General features: G+C 53.9%; 1 protein-coding gene across 5 annotated transcripts in view; it reads right to left on the reverse strand.

Moving 5' to 3' along the window:
• Nucleotides 1–17689, reverse strand: part of EPHB2 (EPH receptor B2) — an 89758-nt gene that overhangs the window by 35301 nt on the left and 36768 nt on the right. For 4 of the 5 annotated variants that reach the window (XM_014309977.2, XM_031062909.1, XM_005428162.2 and 1 more), the window contains exons 3-4: nucleotides 9616–9771; nucleotides 8518–8853 (exon numbers count right to left, since the gene is read on the reverse strand). In XM_014309977.2, the coding sequence (XP_014165452.1) occupies nucleotides 8518–8853; nucleotides 9616–9771 (492 nt within the window). The remainder of the gene's footprint in view (nucleotides 1–8517; nucleotides 8854–9615; nucleotides 9772–17689) is intronic. The other variant, XM_031062910.1, reaches the window with a different exon arrangement.

Genomic DNA, 17689 nt, shown 5'->3' on the forward strand with positions numbered 1-17689 from the left:
GGGTTCATTATTCCTTGGACTATTACAACACTTGTCCCCCCAATTCCTTTCCCAGTTCTGCCCCTGTAATGCCATGTTCAGGAGCCACACACCTTTGGAGCCAATTCTCTCCAGCAGAAGCTGAGGAAAGCAAGGAATGGCAGCACTGGGGCTCTTTAATAAGCAACATTTGCCCTTAAAGGAGTAAAAATTCTCAGGTCTGGGATATTCCTGGACTTGCTGGAGCTCTGGAAAATTGGTGTTTCACAGTGTGTGAGGTTTTTGTTCCGAGGTTCTTGGCAAGGTGGCCCCATCAGAGTGGTACCCACACTGTGTCAAGTGTCTGGAAAACTTCCCAGTGGGCCCAGCCTGCAGCTCCTTGAGTCTGTAACTACAAACGCTGGAAAATCTTAAAAACATGGCAAAGCAGCCCAAAGCTGGTCCTGGCTGCAGCCCCACTTAAATCAAGGCAGGCTTTGGTGTAGATTACAGCCTTTAAAGCAGTTGCTAATGCCACAAGCCCAGCGACTTGGCCCAGGCAGCCGAGGGTTTGGCTGTGTTTGAGCTCTTTGTTCAGTGGGGTTTGCAGTCCCATTTGCATGTGTCACCCGGCCTGCAGGGCTTTGTTCCCACACAGAGGAGCTGCTCCAGAGGCTCCTGGCACCCCCCGCACTGCTGCCAGAGCTGCTTTGGGGTCACAAGGTGCCAAGGGTGTCCCCACCTCCTGGACCCCTCTGCACATGGAAAACTCATCTGCTCCAGATCATGGCATGTCCCCAGCAAATGGCTGCAGGGAAGCAGGAACACAGAGGGAGCCAGACCCCCCCACCTCCAACCTGCCCCCAGATTTTCCATAAAAATATACTTTCCCAAAAAGTGCCAATTAATTGCTGTCATTAATTGCTGTCATTAATTGCATTAATTGCAATGATAACTGCCCTTAGGAACAACCTGACTTCAAAATTTCAAACACAGAAAGCTTAGAGCTATAGTCCTTGAAAGAGTGATGTCTGCTGCAGAGCATCCACGGAATCACAGAATGGTTCCGGTTGGAAAGGACCTTTCCACCCCTGCCATGGGCAGGGCCACCTTCCATAGCCCAGGCTGCTCCCAGCCCTGTCCAGCCTGGCCTTGGGCACTGCCAGGGATCCAGGGGCAGCCACAGCTGCTCTGGGCACCCTGTGCCAGGGCCTGCCCACCCTCACAGCCAGGAATCCCTGCCCAATATCCCATCCATCCCTGCCCTCTGGCAGTGGGAGCCATTCCCTGTGTCCTGTCCCTCCATCCCTTGTTCCCAGTCCCTCTCCTGCTCTCCTGGGTCCCCTTTAGGCCCCAGAAGGGGCTCTGAGGTCTCCCTGGAGCCTTCTCTTCTCAAGGTGACCCCCCCCAGCTCTCCCAGCCTGGCTCTGGAGGAGGGCTCCACCCCTTGGAGCATCACTAAGTCTTGCTAATTTGTGACTGAACCTTTTCCCTTGGTCTCTTGCTTGGCGAACTCCACCAGGTTCCCTGCGTAGGGGAAAGTTTTGGAAATCCCATTTTCTCTTGGGAAGAGCATTCCCTGCCCAGCCCCAGAGATGCAGCTGCCTCCTGCACTCCTGCCAGGGCAGGGATGGCCATGGACCAGCCTGTGGAGGGCCAGGCACTGTGAGCATCTTCCTACTTGCACAGGAGCACACAGAGACTTATCCCTTCCCACAGGGACCCCAAAAAGGACTGAAGGACACCCAGCCAGGAAGCTGCAGTAACCCCTTTGGAAGAACTGCCAGCCTCCCCACCTGCCCCAGGGCACTGCCCCAGGGCTGTGTTTGCCAAGGGCAGCAGGAGACATAAATCAGCCATCTGGAACACAGGAGGAAAAGGAGAGCCCTGGAGCCTTCCCATCAGCTCCCAGCACAGAGCAGGGATGGTGGCACACTGAGGGAGCCCCTGATTTAGCAGAAGGGACTTTCCACCTCATCCATCATGGACAGACTGTTGTTTCTGACCAAAGTCAGATCCAGATGCACTGGAATAGGTTTCTGAAGGCCCAGGCAGGTGTGGAAAAACGATCCTCAAACTCATGGTGTAATTTGTGCAACAGGGAAGCCTGGGAGTCAGCAGGAGGAGGAGCCCACAGAGATGGTGGCGGGCAGGGAAGGGCATCTGCTCAGGAAGCTCCAGCAGTGCAGCCCATCCCCTGCTCTGCCAACATCCCCCAACTGCCCACCACAGGAGAGGGAAGAGGCTCCTGAGGAGCCAGCAGCTGACAAAGCTCCTGCCATCTGCTGCTGATGGTCTCCAGTGGCAGAGGAGAAGGGATTTGGGCATGGCAGGATCCCTCCTGGGCACTCGCTGCCAGCTGCTGCAGGCTGGGGGGATGCAGTGAAGGCAACAGGCTGGGGCAGCAAGAGGGGGGAGGAGGGCAGCAAAAGCAAAGCCACATCACGTTTTGGTGGCCATCAGGGTGAAGATGGGAGCTGTGGGTCAATGGAGGAGGGAGAGAAGATAGATGACAGAACCAGGATGGTGACACGGGTCCATGGAAGGCAAGGTCTGGATCTTAACAGGGTAAGAGAAGCAGCCGTGAGGATGTCAAGGTTTCAGGAGGTTTGGAGCATGGGAGCAGGCTGAATTGTCACAGAAACACATCCAGGGAAGTCTCCAAATATGAAACCTGGATTTAAGTGACCTCAGGACAGCAGCCCAGCAGATCCTCCAGCTTGCTGTGTCACACAGAGAAACAGGCTTTGTCCTGGCTCCTCCATGTGTGAGATGGCCCAAAGCTCAGGAAATTTCTGCTTTTCCCTCTTTTGTGTCAGTTTTCTGCACAAGAAGTACCCTACCAGGTCTTGAAACATCAAGAAGTATGAAAGTGCTTCTCATGGACCTCAGTCACCCCAGCTCAGCTGATGCTTCCCCACTCAGGTCATTGTGGTCTCCCATTTCTGCAGTTCCTGGACAGACTTCACAGAACCACTTCCAGCTTGCAGATCCCCAAATCAAATGTTTTACTGGTGTCCTGACAGACAGTCTCCTGTATTTCCTCAGAAAATCAGTGATTTCATTGGGAAAAAAGGCAGTGATCTACATAGGCTCATGTACAAGGACGTAATGTGCTGCCTGTCTCTTCATGGCTCAAGACTAATTCTCTTCCTGAAAGGTGTTTTAGGTAAAGCCAGGACTGAATTGGAGGAAAATCCCCATCCCTAGAAGTGCTCCAGGCCAGGCTGGACAGAGCTTGGAGCAGCCTGGTCTAGTGGAAGATGTCCCTGCCCATGAGAGGGGGTAGAATGAGCTGATCTTTAAGGTCCCTCCAGCACAAACCAGATTCTGGGATCTGAACTGGTATTCAGGCTGATCTAAAACATCTCTGGGCTAGAACCTTTGAAACTTAGTTGAATGAAGAGCAGTGGGCATAAATCATAGCTTGGGAGGGTCAGGTTGGCCATCAGAAGTTCCCTCCCTAGGAGGGTGGTGCAGATGTGGGACAAGTCAGTGGGACATGGGGAGAGCTCTGCTTTTGGAGATAACCAACAACTGTCTACCCAAAGCCATGACTTTGCTTATGTACTGCTGTAAGTGGGAATGCTGTAAGAGGGAAGTTGGATCAGGAACCTGAGATACTCAAATGTTACAACTTCCTGCCTTTTATCCTGGAAGAAACAGGAAAATGGAGTGTCAAAATCTTGTTGAAGTTCAAGGCCAGCTTGGATGGGGCTTGGAGCAACCTGTGCTAGTGGAAGGTGGCCCTGCCCATGGCAGGGGGTGGGACTGGGTAATCTTTAAAGTCCCTTCCAACCCAAACCATTCTGGGATTCTATTATAAACAAATACTCAGAGCTTTGAAGCTCTGGAAAGCTCATTCCAGCCCTTTGAGGTAATTTCTGCACTTTCCCAGGTTCTGGTTTCACAGACACTAACTCTTGGCTGCAGCAGGGCTCAGCTGAGCAGCACAAGAGAGAACAGGAGGAGCCACTGCTCCTGCTCGTGTCCGGAGCAGCACGGGCTCTCCTGTGCCTCCCTCACAAGCAGGGAGCCACACACATCCTCTGACACACAGTGAAAGTGAGAAGATAAAAGCAAGGCTCCCTGTGCCCCAGGCAGTACAAGTCTCCTGTCCCTGTCTAGCCAGCAGCATCACTAATGTGACAAGCAAGCAGCAGGCTGGGATGGCTGGTGAGAAGGTCTGGTCCTGCCCAGCTCATCCCTTCACCTCCCCTGCTCCCTGACCTCTCCCTGCCCCTGCTGCCTCTGCCAGCAGAGCTCCAGGGCCATGGCTGCAAGGGAATTGTTTTGCTTGAAGGTGAGGGGAAAAACCCCTTCCCCCCTCTTGCCTGTGCTCCATCGCTCATGGATGAACTCCTCAAGGTTTGTAGCAGGATCAGGCTGGGCTCAGTCCAGAGCTAGGAGACCCCAGCAGAGCAGGGCCATGGCCCATGTCCTCACTTTGGACTGTGGCCACCCGTCCTTAAGCTCAGGGGCTCCTCCAAGGCCTGTGGGGACAGCACTCCCCAAAAGACCCTGCGTGGCTGGGACACAGCCTGGGCTGTGCCAGGCACTGACATTCAAACCCTACTGATGCCTGGCATGCACCTGGGACAGAGCTGTGAGCTGCACATCTTCCTGGCCAAGAGACCTAGAGAATCATGGAAGGTTGGAGAAAACCTCCAAGATCATCAAGTCCAACTTTTGACTGAATGCCACTTTGTCCACTAAGCCATATCACCATGTTGTGACATACTGCTGGAAAATGCCACCCAGAATAATAATGCAAATAATCATAACAACTTTTCTAGATCTACAGAGGGGCAGAAATCATCCTGATGGGTTTATCAGGACAGTGGATTGGTTTCCTTCACCACACACTCCTTGTATTCCCTCTGTAAGGGCCCTTTATGGCTCTCTGTGGCTTTGTTTGCAGCCAAGAGCCTCTGACATCAGCACTAATCCTCCCTCCTTATCCCCTGTGACAAGAGCTGCTCACAAAAGGGACACATTCCCAAGAGCCTGGATGCTCTCTTACCCCCACCACTGGGAGGTCTTGAATTTGTCTCTGGATACTCCAGAGCCCAAGGCTTCTTCCTCCCTCCTCCGGTCACAGAAGCCAGTTACCAAGAAGTGCCTTTCCCATTGCTATTAACTCATCCCTGACCATGGAGCCCTTTCCTTCAGCTTTCCCAGGGCACTCAGCCTGTCCACGGTGTGGACAGAGCCTGTCAATCCTCACAGCACCAAGACTCTCCCCACTCCCCAGCAGTCCCCAAAGAAAGGCCACAAATTAGTAGTCAGGGGCTGCCAGCAAGAGCTGGTGCCTGGCAAGGCTCTCAATTAGTCAAGTGTTGTTATCCAGAGCCCTGGGCTCAGCTCCTTGACCCCTTGGCATGCTGGCACGGCTCTCAGCCACCCTCTTGGCACAGATCATCTGTTGAGGAATGGCTGGGAAAGGACTTTTGGTGGCACCCAGGCTCTGTCACGGTCCCTGCAGACAGGACTGTGGCACATGGACAGTCCTGGATTTCACTCCTGAAGGGATGCTGGGCTTTGGGGGAGAGGTACTGCTCGCCTGCAGGGTGTGAGAAGCAGCAGTGCAGGTGAGCTGCAGATGCACGGTGTGGAGCTGGAGGCTGAGGAGAGCCTGCTGAGAAGAGCAGAGAGAAAACCCAGCCTGGGCTCAGAGGTGACAGAAGGCATTGCCCAGGAAGGCAGGAGGATCATGTTTATGGGGATCCAGTTTGCTGGAAGGAGTCATGGCCATGGGATGATGGCTACCCAACCATCACCCAGCATGTGCCACTCACCTGGCCACACTCAGGACCTTCCTTCCCTCTGGCTGCCCTAGAGGGGTTGTTTTCTTACTCTCACAGGAGATTTCTCCTGGGATCCCAGAATGGTTTGGATTGCAAGGGATATAAAAGCTCATCATCCATTGCCATGGACTGGGACAGCTTCTACTATCCCAGGGTGCTCCAAGCCACATCCAACTTGGTTTTGGGCAATTCCAGGGATGGGACAGCTACAGCTTCTCTGGGCAACCTGTGCCAGGGCCTCCTCACCCTCCCAGGGAAGAATTCCTTCCCAATATTCCATCTAACCCTGTCCTCTGGCAGTGGGGAGCCATCCCCCCTTGTCCTGGCACTCCATGCCCTTATACAATGTGGGTGCTGAAGAACTGGTGACACCCGAAGGTTTTGGATGCTGCTGGTGATGGGGCATCTCTCCTCAGTCCTGCAGCACAGGGAGTCCCCAGCACACACCCTGTGTCCCTTGGGGCACCAGGGGGATTTTCTTTGCTTCCTGCAGGGCTGCAGGACCCCGAGGGGTGGTGGGCACTTTGTTTTGTCCAGCTGTGGCAGGAGCACAACCCCATCACACATTCAACAATGGAGCCCCAGCTGGCTCCTCTATCCAGAGCCAAGGCAGAGGGAGGCTCATCCTCCCTCTGCTCCCTCTCCTCTCCCCCAGCACTCCCCATTCTCCTGTCCCAGCTCTGCCTTTGTGTCTGCAGCTTCTGTTACCAACTGCTAATGATCTACATCAAGGCTGCCAGGCAGTGCCGGTGCGAGTGTAAGCAGAAGAATCCAGAGCCTCTAATTACAGAGGAATTAGCAAGCAGACAGTTAGTGTTTAGTGCTAATGAATAGATACATTAAGAGAGACATCACACAGGCTGAGAAGTGTGAGCCCTGATAATAAAGGAGTGTCAAACCAGGAAAACACAAGGAGGAGGATGCAGGGGACTGAAAAGGATTTGCCTTCGACTCAGCTCGCTGGTTTTGCTGAGGTGGGAGCAGCCACGGGTGATACATGAAGATTTAAGCACAGCGGAGAAATGCAAGTATGAAATATGAGCATCAAATCATTAATCCATAGTACAGGACCACAGCTCCAGGCAGCATTACAGCCACCCCATCTCCATCAGGTAAAGGAAGCTGATCACCCAGACCAATTCCCCTCTCCTCCTTGGGCAGCCATGTCTCTGCTTGGAGCCAAACCATGGCTCAGCCTGTGTCAGACCTGCCTCCAGGGCTTCAAAAACACCCTGGCCCCACTCCCGAGCTAACTCCAGATCAAAGGGCACCATAAGAATTCCCCCAGGCATTTCTGCAGGTTCCCTCTGCCCTCATGCTCTGGAAGTGATGCCCACCTGCCCTACTCCTGTTTTACCCCACCCACCACCCCTGGCAGCCAGGACACACCATGGCCTCCAGGTGATTCACCCATGGCTGCCAAATTCAGCCCTGGGGTCAGCTAGTGTCCAGGGCACTTCAGAGGGACCAGAATCTCTCCTGCTCCCCAGCAGGGCTGTGCCTCACTGGCATCCTTCCACCTCAATCCCATTCAGCCAAGCCCCAGCCCCAGCTCCAGATGGCTTCCAGGTGGGCTGGGAAGGCAGCCCCTGGCCGCAGCTCAGTGGGGCTCCCTGGCAGCAGCACCGCTGCCAGGGGGCTGCTGGGGACCCTCCTGGGAGCAGCACTACCAGCCACTCTGACCACCCCTCCCCCAGCAAACCCACCCTGCACAGAGCTGGAGACCCCCACTGAAACCCTCCCAGCTCTGTGCTTCAGCTGCTTCACCAGGTGACTCTGCAGTGGCACAGGAACTGGAGCAGATTCCCAGACTGTTATCCCAAATATTCATCTCCCAGCCCCTCTCCTGTGCATCTCTCCTTTGCTTTCTCAGTCTGTCTTGGCTCTCTCTACAGTCCAAGCAGGGACTGCAGCTCCCATCAAAATGCTGGAGCCACCTCACCTTCCCTCCCCAGGAACCAGGAGTTTGTCTGCAACACTCTGATGGTTCCTGCAATGATGCTTGGAGGCAACAGCCTCAGGCCCAGCCACACCCAGTGCTGGAGAGTGATGCTGTGACACCAGGGGACAGTGCCACCAGCTGTTCTGCTGCCATGATGGGGAGGCAGCTCTGCCTTGGGGCATGCTCCAGCTTTTCACTGAAATAAGGGATATTTTGACACCCAGGGCTTGGGATTCACTCAGGAATTGCCAGGCACTCATCACCACCAACATTATGGAATAAGCAACACCTCACCCCACTCTTGTCCCCTTCCAGCCCACAGGGGCTCAGCCAGCACTGCCCAGGGACACTGCCCACCCCTGATGCCTCAGGTTTTGGCTTTTATATTTTTCAGATTCTATTCTGCTTTAGTGTGTGGGTCTGGGCTTCATATTAGTTGATGGTGAGCTCTCATCACAGAATAGGTAGATAAAACAATTCCTGCTCTAGCTGGGGACCAAGGACAAATGATCCAAATCTCAGGTGCAAGAGCATAAACAATGTGGGCTGAAGAGAGAAAAGAAGGATGGGACTTCATGGGCTAATGGACCAAAATATATAAAAGTGTGTGAGATCCTATGACCGGTCATCCATTTTTGTGGCCACTTTGGGTTGTGCTGCCCAAGGTGGATCTATTTGAGGCCTCTTAATAAATCCCTACTTTATTCTTTAGCTCTGTCTAGTCTCTGTTCTAGCTCAGCCTTCACAGGGCACCCCCCAGCCCACCCCACCCCAGAGTAGGTGCTCTGAGGGAGGGGGATCGAGCCTTACCGGCCTGGTTGGTGGTGATGTTCACAGAGGCGAACTGCGGGGAGAAGGGGCTCTGGTCGGTGACGCCGTTGACGGCCTGGATCTCGAAGGTGTACTGGGTGTGGGCCAGCAGGTCGCTGATGTAGATGCGGGGCTCGGTGAGGCCCAGCTGGCGCGGGGCGAACTGCACGTTGTCCCCGCAGCGCGTGCAGGCCCCGCGCCCGGCCCCGCAGCTCTTGCAGATGATGTTGTACACCAGGTCCTCGCGGCCCCCCGAGTCCCGCGGGGGGCTCCACTCCAGCATCAGCGACGTCTCGTTCACGCTGGAGATCACGGCCTGCGGGGCGGACGGGATGGCTGCAAAGGGAGCAGACAGGAAGGTGTGAGCAGCTGCACCCCTCCTCCTCCCCATCCCTGGGCAGGACTCTGCGTGAGCCCAGCCCACAGGGGCTTCCAGCCCACAGGGGCTCAGCCAGCACTGCCCAGGGACACTGCCCACCCCTGATGCCTCAGATTTCAGCTTTTATATTTTTCAGATTCTATTCTGCTTTAGTGTGTAAGTCTGGGCTTCATATTAGGGGATGGTGAGCTCTCTCCACAGAATAGGTAGATAAAACAATTCCTTCTCTAGCTGGGGACTAAGCACAAATGATTCAGATCTCAGGCCCAAGAGCATAAACAATACGGACAAAAGAGTGAAAACAAGAAGGATGGGACTTTATGGGCTAAAGCTGTAATTGGACAATTAGCTCCAATCTGCAAATGGACCAAAATTTATAAAAGTGTGAGACCTATCATCCATTTTTGCGGCCATTTTGGGTCATGCTGCCCAAGGTGGATCTATTTGAGGCCTCTTAATAAATCCCTACTTCTCTTGGTGTCAGGGATGTGTGCAGCAAGCTGGACATCAAAGCAAAGAGTGGAAATGAAACCAGTCCTCTTAGCCCAGGCTAATTTGATTGTATGAAAGTCCTGGCAAAATTTACCAGTTAGTTTGTGTAGTGTCCCCCAAACCCCACTGGGACAGACACCTTTGTCAAGCATCCCTCGGTGCTTTGACTGAGTGCTATCTCTGTTCCCCACCACATGGCTCCCCCCCAGTTGCCCAGCCCCACATACTGGTGCACGGCATGTCCACGGGGTCGGCGTCTGCCCGGTAATATCCATTCCGGCACACGCAGTTTGTGGCCCCTTCTGAGGTTGTCCGGCTGTTGATGGGGCAGTGGACACACCCCTCATCCCCCTGGCTGGCCTTGAATGTTCCTGAGGGGCAGCCTGGAAGAGAAGAGAGCAGTGGTGAGCAGTGAGAAGGGGGCTGGGGAGATGCCTGGAGCTGCCCAAACCATCCCTGGGGCTCTGCAGAGTCCAAAGGAAATCCTGACAACTGCAGGTGGGCACCATAGAGAAGGAGCAGATGGTGGGAAGGCCCTGAGGAGGCACCTGCAGAGATGGGTCCCCACATAGACACCTCTGTCCCTGTTTCCCAACCACGAGTGCAGAACAGGGATTGTAGGAGTGCAGAGGGAATTTTTAGCCACTGCCACATAAGATGTCAGTGGCTGTACCAGGTCAGACCATGGACACCAGAATCCTCCCCCCAACAGCGACTGCCAGGGGGGTTTAGGTTGGATATCAGGAAAGGTTCATCCCCCAGAGGGTGCAGGCACTGCCCAGGCTCCCCAGGGAATGGGCACAGCCCTGAGCTGCCAGAGCTCCAGGAGCACTGGGACACTGCTCCAGGGACACACAGGGTGGGATTGTTGGGGTGTCTGAGCAGGGTCAAGGGTTGGATTTGATCCCTGTGTGTCTCTTCCAAGTGAGGATATTCCATGATTCCATGACCACCCAAGGAGCAGGGCATGAACCAGGTGCACGTGTTGCCCACAACACTTCCCCACTCCCTTCTGAAATGCAGCTCCTTGCACTCAATACCCCACGTGGGTGTTTCTCCACGTTACCCACTCTGTTTTTTATTCCCTGCAAATGTCCTGCACCTGTTTCACCCCTGAAGAGCCCTGTGCTGTAACCACATGCTGCAGGAAGAAACTGCTGCTGTCTGCTTTGAAGCCAAGCTGCCATTCTTGATGCCATCCCACATTTCCATTGCTGATGGACACACAATCACCATCTGCCTTGTCCACAATCTCTAGAGCTGTCCAAATCTCTGTCATGCCCCACACTGCATAACAACATTCACTGTTTTATTCTCTTCTTTTTTCAGCAATGCCCACATTATTTTTTAACCACTGACTGTGAAAGCCCCAAGATCTGAGTTGTGAGGGACATTGGGCCAGCTCCCAGCTCATCTCTGTGCAGGTGTGCATGAATTGGTCTATCAAAGATGCCCCATTGCAGATGTTCTTTAAGGCACCTCCAAACCCAAAGCATTCTGTGATTGCACCATTCCATGAACCTGGGGTTGTTTTCTCCCATTTGTACACCTCAAGTCTTTTGAATTCCAATTGCCTTCTCACTCCCTGGTCACACTGTGTCATAGGGTCCTTTTGCAACTCTCCACGGAGTCTTGTCTTCAGGACTTTGTACATGTGGCACCTGGGGACATGGCAGTGCTGGCTTGATGATCCTAGGGGACATTCCCAACCGTAATGATTTTACGACTCAATATTACAAATAAATTGTTGGTTCTGCTGAGCAGTAGCAGCGGGCTGGGCTCTGCCTCCAGGCTCTGAGCCCCTCACAGGTGAAGAAGATGCTCCATAAGCAGCAGCCACTCCACCCCACGTGTGTCCAGCCCCACAGGGCAGGTGAGGGGGACACGGGGGTGTGTGGTGCCCACAGCAGACAGTGGTGAAGGCTGGGCCACACTGTGATCCAGCACTAACAGATTCAGCACTCATGGATAACAGCTTTCAATACCAGGAAGTCCCTTCCAAGCCCAGGATCACCAGTGCCCAAGGAAAGGCTCAGCTCAGACTGTTCCTCTGTGGTTACTCCTGTTGTGACTTTCTGTTGCTGTTAATTCTTACACAGCCTGAAGAGCCTGGGGGGAGGCAGGTGCTTCCTGTGCTGAAACAAGTTTAACAAACTTCTCCTTCAGTCACCTGCCAAGGCTCCCAGGAATGAGGCAGATCAGAAAACAGCCTGGGACAAGCATTCACTGGGGTTGCTCTGAGCAAGAGCCATTTCTAAGAAGCAGCTATTTCTTATTTGGGAAAAAAGGAAAAAAAGAAGGTTGGTTTTTTTCTTCAGTTGTCATCTCCTTTCCTCCAGAATTAGCCTGAGTTTCCAAAGAGAAAAGCTCTACAGAGAAATTCCATCAGCCTTCCTGCTTGCATTGTCCCTCCTTCCTCTTCTGGTCAAAGGAGCTGTTGAGAACCAGGATCCTCCTCATGTTCCTGGATCTTTCCATCGATCCCTCACCTGTTCCATTCCATTCCTGACCCACTTCCCTCGGGACCAGCCCATCTCAGAGGGTGTTAAGCTGTTGGGAGAGGTGATGGCTGGGCAGTTCTGCATTCCCCAGAAACAATGAGGACATGATAACAGGCTTCCTGCACTAATACCAATATTTGAGACACACAAAAGACCAAGAGATAAAATTGCTCTCATCTGACAGCCCAGGTGAAATGCAGGGTCATTCCAGCAAGGGTAGTTTCAGACAGGGGCCTCTTTCACCTTCCTGAGGTTTATTTTAAAAATAGATACTTTCCTATAATGCTTCCTCTGCATCAAGACAGAGAGACATCCAAAAAGTGCCCAGGCTGTGGAGTGTGGTGACTACTCCAAGGGATAAAAACATTCCCCACATTGGCACTGGCACAGGTCAATGGCTGGAGAGGGATAAAAACTGAGGCTCAGTGGTTGTTCCTCAAAAATGCCAAGCTGGGACACTGAAACTCTTTGCATGAGCCACCAAAGCACAGTCAGGAGTTTTGGCAAGTCCCTTCCTCCCCAGCAGGTCCCACATGGGATAAAATAATCCTGAAAAAATCAGAACTTCTCCAAAGTTAAATGTTCTGAAATCATGTGCAAAGACAGGAAAATCACTGAAATTTGATGCAAAGTCCTTTTTTCTATTGATTTATTTTTCTCCAGTAATGACAACCTCCAGAAGTAAAATAAATGAACATTGTCTTCAAAACTGTTCTGCTCCCTCCAGGTCTTCCCCTGGGTGAGAAAACAGATTTTCTTTAGGAATTTACTCAATTTCTTGTTTCCAGAATAAACACCAAATCAAAAGTGAAATCTTCACACAGGGGCTAAAACCCCTCCTGCCTGAACAATGGGAATGTTCTCACCATGTGCTGGAAGCATCACAGAATCATGGAATATCCTGAGCTGGAAGGGACCCACAAGATCATCCTGTCCAGCTCCTGGCCCTGCACAGACACCCCATCCTGTGCATCCCTGAGAGCCTTGTCCAAATGCTGCTGTGGCAGCCTCAGGGCTGTGCCCATTCCCTGGGGAGCCTGGGCAGAGACTGCACCCTCTGGGGGAAGAACCTTTTCCTCATGTCCAGCCTGACACAGACATGAGGACATCCCAGTTTTCTGCCCTGGGAGGTGACAGCAGCTTTGGGACATTGCTGCTTTTCCTTAGGCTTGCAGCAAGGACATCCATAGGAATTCCTGCTTGCAAAGAGGGAAATTAAACAGTGAAAGCACAGAAATATCTACTTTATCCAAGCAACCTTCATCCCCGGAGGGTGATTCAGTGCCAGTGGCTCTGGCCCCATCACTGCAGCACTTTCCCCACCTCCAGCAGTGATGGGATGCTAACAGGGCTCACAGGCACCTTTAACTGCCTGGCTGCTGCACAGCCCCATGGCTGGCTGCCCTGCTGGGGTACAGCCCTGGGGGCAGCCTGGAGCACTGGCTGGGGCTCTCTGCAGCCAGGCTGGGGGTGCTGAGCAGCAGCAGGGCTCCTTGCTACTCACTCACTCACTCACTCACTCACTCACTCACTCACTCACTCACTCACTCACTCACTCACTCCCTCACTCCCAGGGCATGGAAAGGTGCCTGGGAAGCCATGTGCTTTGGGAATCACAGAATACACTGAGCTGGAGGAGACCCACAAGGATCATTGTGTCCTGCTCCTGAAGGGAAGGGAATGCCAAGGGAAGGACCCACGGAGCATCCTGCCCTCCTGCAGAGGACCACACCAGGATGTGGGAGGCAAGGCCACCTCTGCTGCTGGCACCAAGCTTCCAGCCCTCCTGTCCCGCAGCAGCTCAGCAGGGAAAGACATCCCACGGCTCAGGGAAAGCCTTTGGCCAAATGTGCAGGAGGGGCCACACAGGGGTTCCCTGCTCCTTCGTGTCTCACTGCCTCTCTCTAACCAAGTGTTTAATTAATCCAGTGTGAGCTGGGCAGGCTCCAGCCAGGCTCTCCTGCATCCCAAACTGCCCTGGCCTTCTGAGTCCACTCCAGGCCCCTCCTGGAAACAGCTCTCAGCAAGCAGCTCCCTCCTGCAATAAAAGTTCCTAAAATGGCACCTTCAGCCCATGCTGAGGGCTCTGAGGGAGGAAGGATTCTTCTCACCCCCTCTGCCTGGCCCTGTTTCTGCTGGCAGCAAGGATCCGTGAACTCCAGAGAGGCATTTTTAACGGCTGATGGAAGCCAGGCAGCCCTGGCTGTCAGGATCTGCCAGGAGCCTTAAATCCCCAGCCTTATCTCCCCCCTGGCTCCTTTCTCCCTCGGGGCCGGGGCTGGGGGCTGGCTCTGCAGTTTCCCTGCTGCTGCAGGACCCAGGGCTGCTCCCCTGGCCACCTCCTCTGGGCCTATGGGGTCCCTCTCCATGCTTTTGGGATCCCTTCTCCATGCTCTTGGGGTCCCAGCCCCACAGCCCTCCCTGCTGCCACTGGCACCCTCATCACCCCACAAACCCTAGGTGGGTGCCTTGGCCCCACACCACAGTGCTGCTCCCACTCTGACCCCACATAAAATGAGTCCCACAGATATGCTCTTATGGAGAATAAGGAAAGCAATGTCCTGGGCCAAGCCAGGAGGAGCATGGCCAGGACACTGGGGGAGGTGTTTTCCTTTCCCTTGCAAGGCACTGGGGATGCTGCCATGGTTACACTAGGGCTGCCCAGCTCAGGGGTGATATGGAGAAGCAGGAGAGTCCAGTGGAGAGTCACCAACAGGGTCATCCCTGGGGCACAGGGTATGGGAGCAGTGGGAAGAGCTGGATGGGGTAACTGGGGATCCTGGGGTAAGGGGGGATCTAAGTGCACCTGCTGAAGATAGGCTCAAACACTTCTCAGGGTGCCAGACTCTGCCACACAGGACAAGGACCACAAGTTCAGACAGGACATTACGAAAAGCTACTTCTCCAAAAGATGGTGCTGACCTGGGAGAGGGGTGGTAGAGTTCCATCCTTGGGGTAGATTGAGCCCAATTCCATGGCTGCCTTGAGCTCATGCTGGTGGCACCCCCAGTGCAAATGGACATTGGACATGAGACCCCAGACCCTCCCTGGCCAGCACTTCTGGCTCTGTGCTGTCCATGGTGTGTGGGGTATTTCACAGAATCGTGGAATGACAGGAGGGTTTAGGTTCAAAGGGACCTTAGAGCTCATCTCAGGTTCAATTACCTGCCACTTTCCCAGGCTGCTCCAAGCCCTGTCCAACCTGGCCTTGGACACTGACAAGGATGGGGCAGCCACAGCTCCTAGGGGGCCTCTGTGCCAGGGCCTCCCCAGCCTCACAGGCAAGAATTCCTTCCCAAGATCCCATCTAAATCTACTCTGTTCCAACTTAAAGCCATTTATGATGTTCTGTGCAGAGCTATTTTGTCTAACCAGCTCTGAATTTCCCCCTTTTTCCTTTCATCAACCATACCCTGCTTGGAAGATGAGGTGGCTGCTGCAATGACATTGTCACTTTTCTCATATTCTGCTCCATTCTGTCCCTTGCACCTTGACCCTTGTTTTCAATTCTGTATCTAAGCAGGCATCACTTTGTCTCACTTGTAAATTTTCCCTCCTCTGCTTGTTCCTGTCCCCTGTCCCTCACCTGATGGGGTTTGTCCTCTCAGTGACAGGGTGGCCTTTGGATCCTCTTCCAATCCCCCCTGTGTCCCCAGCCTGCAGAGGGCTGCAGGGAAGGGGACTCAGCTGGGCCTTGGGGAGGCAGTGGTGACACCCTTGGATCCTGGAGCTGGCTGCAGCTGGGAAGGAGCGAGGAGCTGGGACCTGCAGGTGCCAGGGGCCACACGGGTCCTCCTGCTTCCCGAGGGATAAATTTAATTAGCAGCCTGCTCTGTTACCTCATCCTCAGATAAGCAATTAATGCCACTGCCAGGTGCTGTCACTGCCAACAGCTCTGACAGCATTTGGAGAGCAGGGGAGGGAAATACAGGAGGGAAAACAGGGTTAAATGAGATTAACTGGAGGGGAACCTCCAGGATGTGGATTACAGAATTGTCAATATAGGGAATGGTCCCAATGCAAATGTTCCTGTTTAACCTCATCATTCTCTGTGGGATGGGAATGGAAGCAAGACAGCACAGGCTGCATAGCATCCTCCTGGCCCACAGACACATCCCCCCTGACTGGGCCAACACCCTGCACCTCACCAGCAGCTCCAGGACACCACCTGTCCCATCACCTGCCCACAGCACTGCTGCTCTGGCCTCACAGCTGGAGGTGCCAGCACTCCAAAGCCCACATTCCCTGCAGCAATGCTCCCCACCAGCCACCCCAGCTGCCCCCAGCTCCATCCCAGGCTCCCTCAGACACAACTCCCTCAAAAGTGCCCTGCCAAGACTTCCACGTGTGCCCTGCCTTGCACAGCTCATGGTGGTTTAGGAGCTCACATCTTGTTCTCAGCACCATCTCCCATGTGCCTCGGTCCCCAGGCAGAGGGGCAGTGCTGGGACAGAGTGGGGCTGGGACAGGACTTTAGTGCTGGGGTGTCACAGAGCTCTGGAGAGGACAGGGCAGGGCAGAGTGATGCCCTGCTCTGGGAGCTCCCCAAAACAGACCACACTGGAAGGTCTTGCAAGGGGCAAACACACCCTGAGCTCTGGCCAGGCTCAGCCCAAAGCTTCACAGACCCAGGCCAAGGGCCAAGGATCAAGGATCCAGCCTTTGGACAGCATGGGACAAAGCAATAGTGCTCATGGCACACCAAATCCAGGCAGGTGCAGTTCCCTGCTCTCCTGAGAGCGTCCCCAGCCTTGGGCAGGACCAGCCTGATCCCAGCCCTGGCAGCTCTCTCCCAGTGCTGTGCTCCAGCAGCAGAGCTGAGCTCTCACCTGGGACAGGCTTTGTACCAGCAAATTCCCAGCAAATTCCCCCCCTGCAGGTTCCCAGAGTTCACAAGGTCACCTCCCTTCCAGCACTGCTCCCAAGTTCAGGCATCTGGTGAGCCCAGCACACCTGTGGGCAGCACACCTGGAGTCCCCAGTCCTGCTGGGAGGAGGGCACATCCATCAGAGCTGATGGGATTCGCTGTCACAGAGAAATGCCTGGAATTTCTTACCTGCCCCTCAGCCTAGTTCAGCCTCCCCAGCCTGTCACAGTTCTTAAAGAGAAATGTAAAGTTTTCTGTCCCTGCCTGAGCATGTGGGACTGGGATGTTGCCAACATCCTCAGAGTACAGATGGAGAAGACTGTAACCCAGCATTTATCCTGTCAGGGCCATCCACACACAAGGGGAGAGGACTTCCCTGCCCCTGTTTGGGGTTAGTCTCCTCCCCCAGGAATAAAGCAAAAGAACAAGAGGAAACAGCTTCAAATTGTACCAGAGGAGGTTTAGATTGAATATTAAGGAAAATTTTGTCATGGAAAGTATGGTCAGGTATTGGCACAGGCTGCCAGTGCAGTGGTGGAGTCACCATCCTTGGAAGTGCTCTAAAAACACATGAGTGTGGCAGCTGGGGACACGGGTTAGTGCTGGGTTAATGGTTGGACTCAGTCCTAGAGCTTTTCCAACCTTAATGATTTCCTGATTCTCTGGTTCTGTCCCAAGCACACATGGATCTGTGTGTCCATCATGCTGCTGTAGAGCAGGGGTGGCTGCAGCCCAGAAGCTCAGCTCACTGCACACTTCCAGAGGCCTCAGTGGGAAGCTGAAAGCAGGGAGTGATTCAGAGCTCAGGAGCACAGTGCTGGTGGCAGCAGATGCCTTCAAACTCCTGGCTCGTGCAGACACCTGAAGAGCAGCTCAGGATGCAGCTGCTCCAAGGCCAAGCTCAGTAGCTCAGTGCTCTCCTGAAGCAGGACA

The sequence above is a fragment of the Geospiza fortis genome, unplaced genomic scaffold (assembly GCF_000277835.1).
Source record: "Geospiza fortis unplaced genomic scaffold, GeoFor_1.0 scaffold353, whole genome shotgun sequence".
NCBI lineage: Eukaryota > Metazoa > Chordata > Aves > Passeriformes > Thraupidae > Geospiza > Geospiza fortis.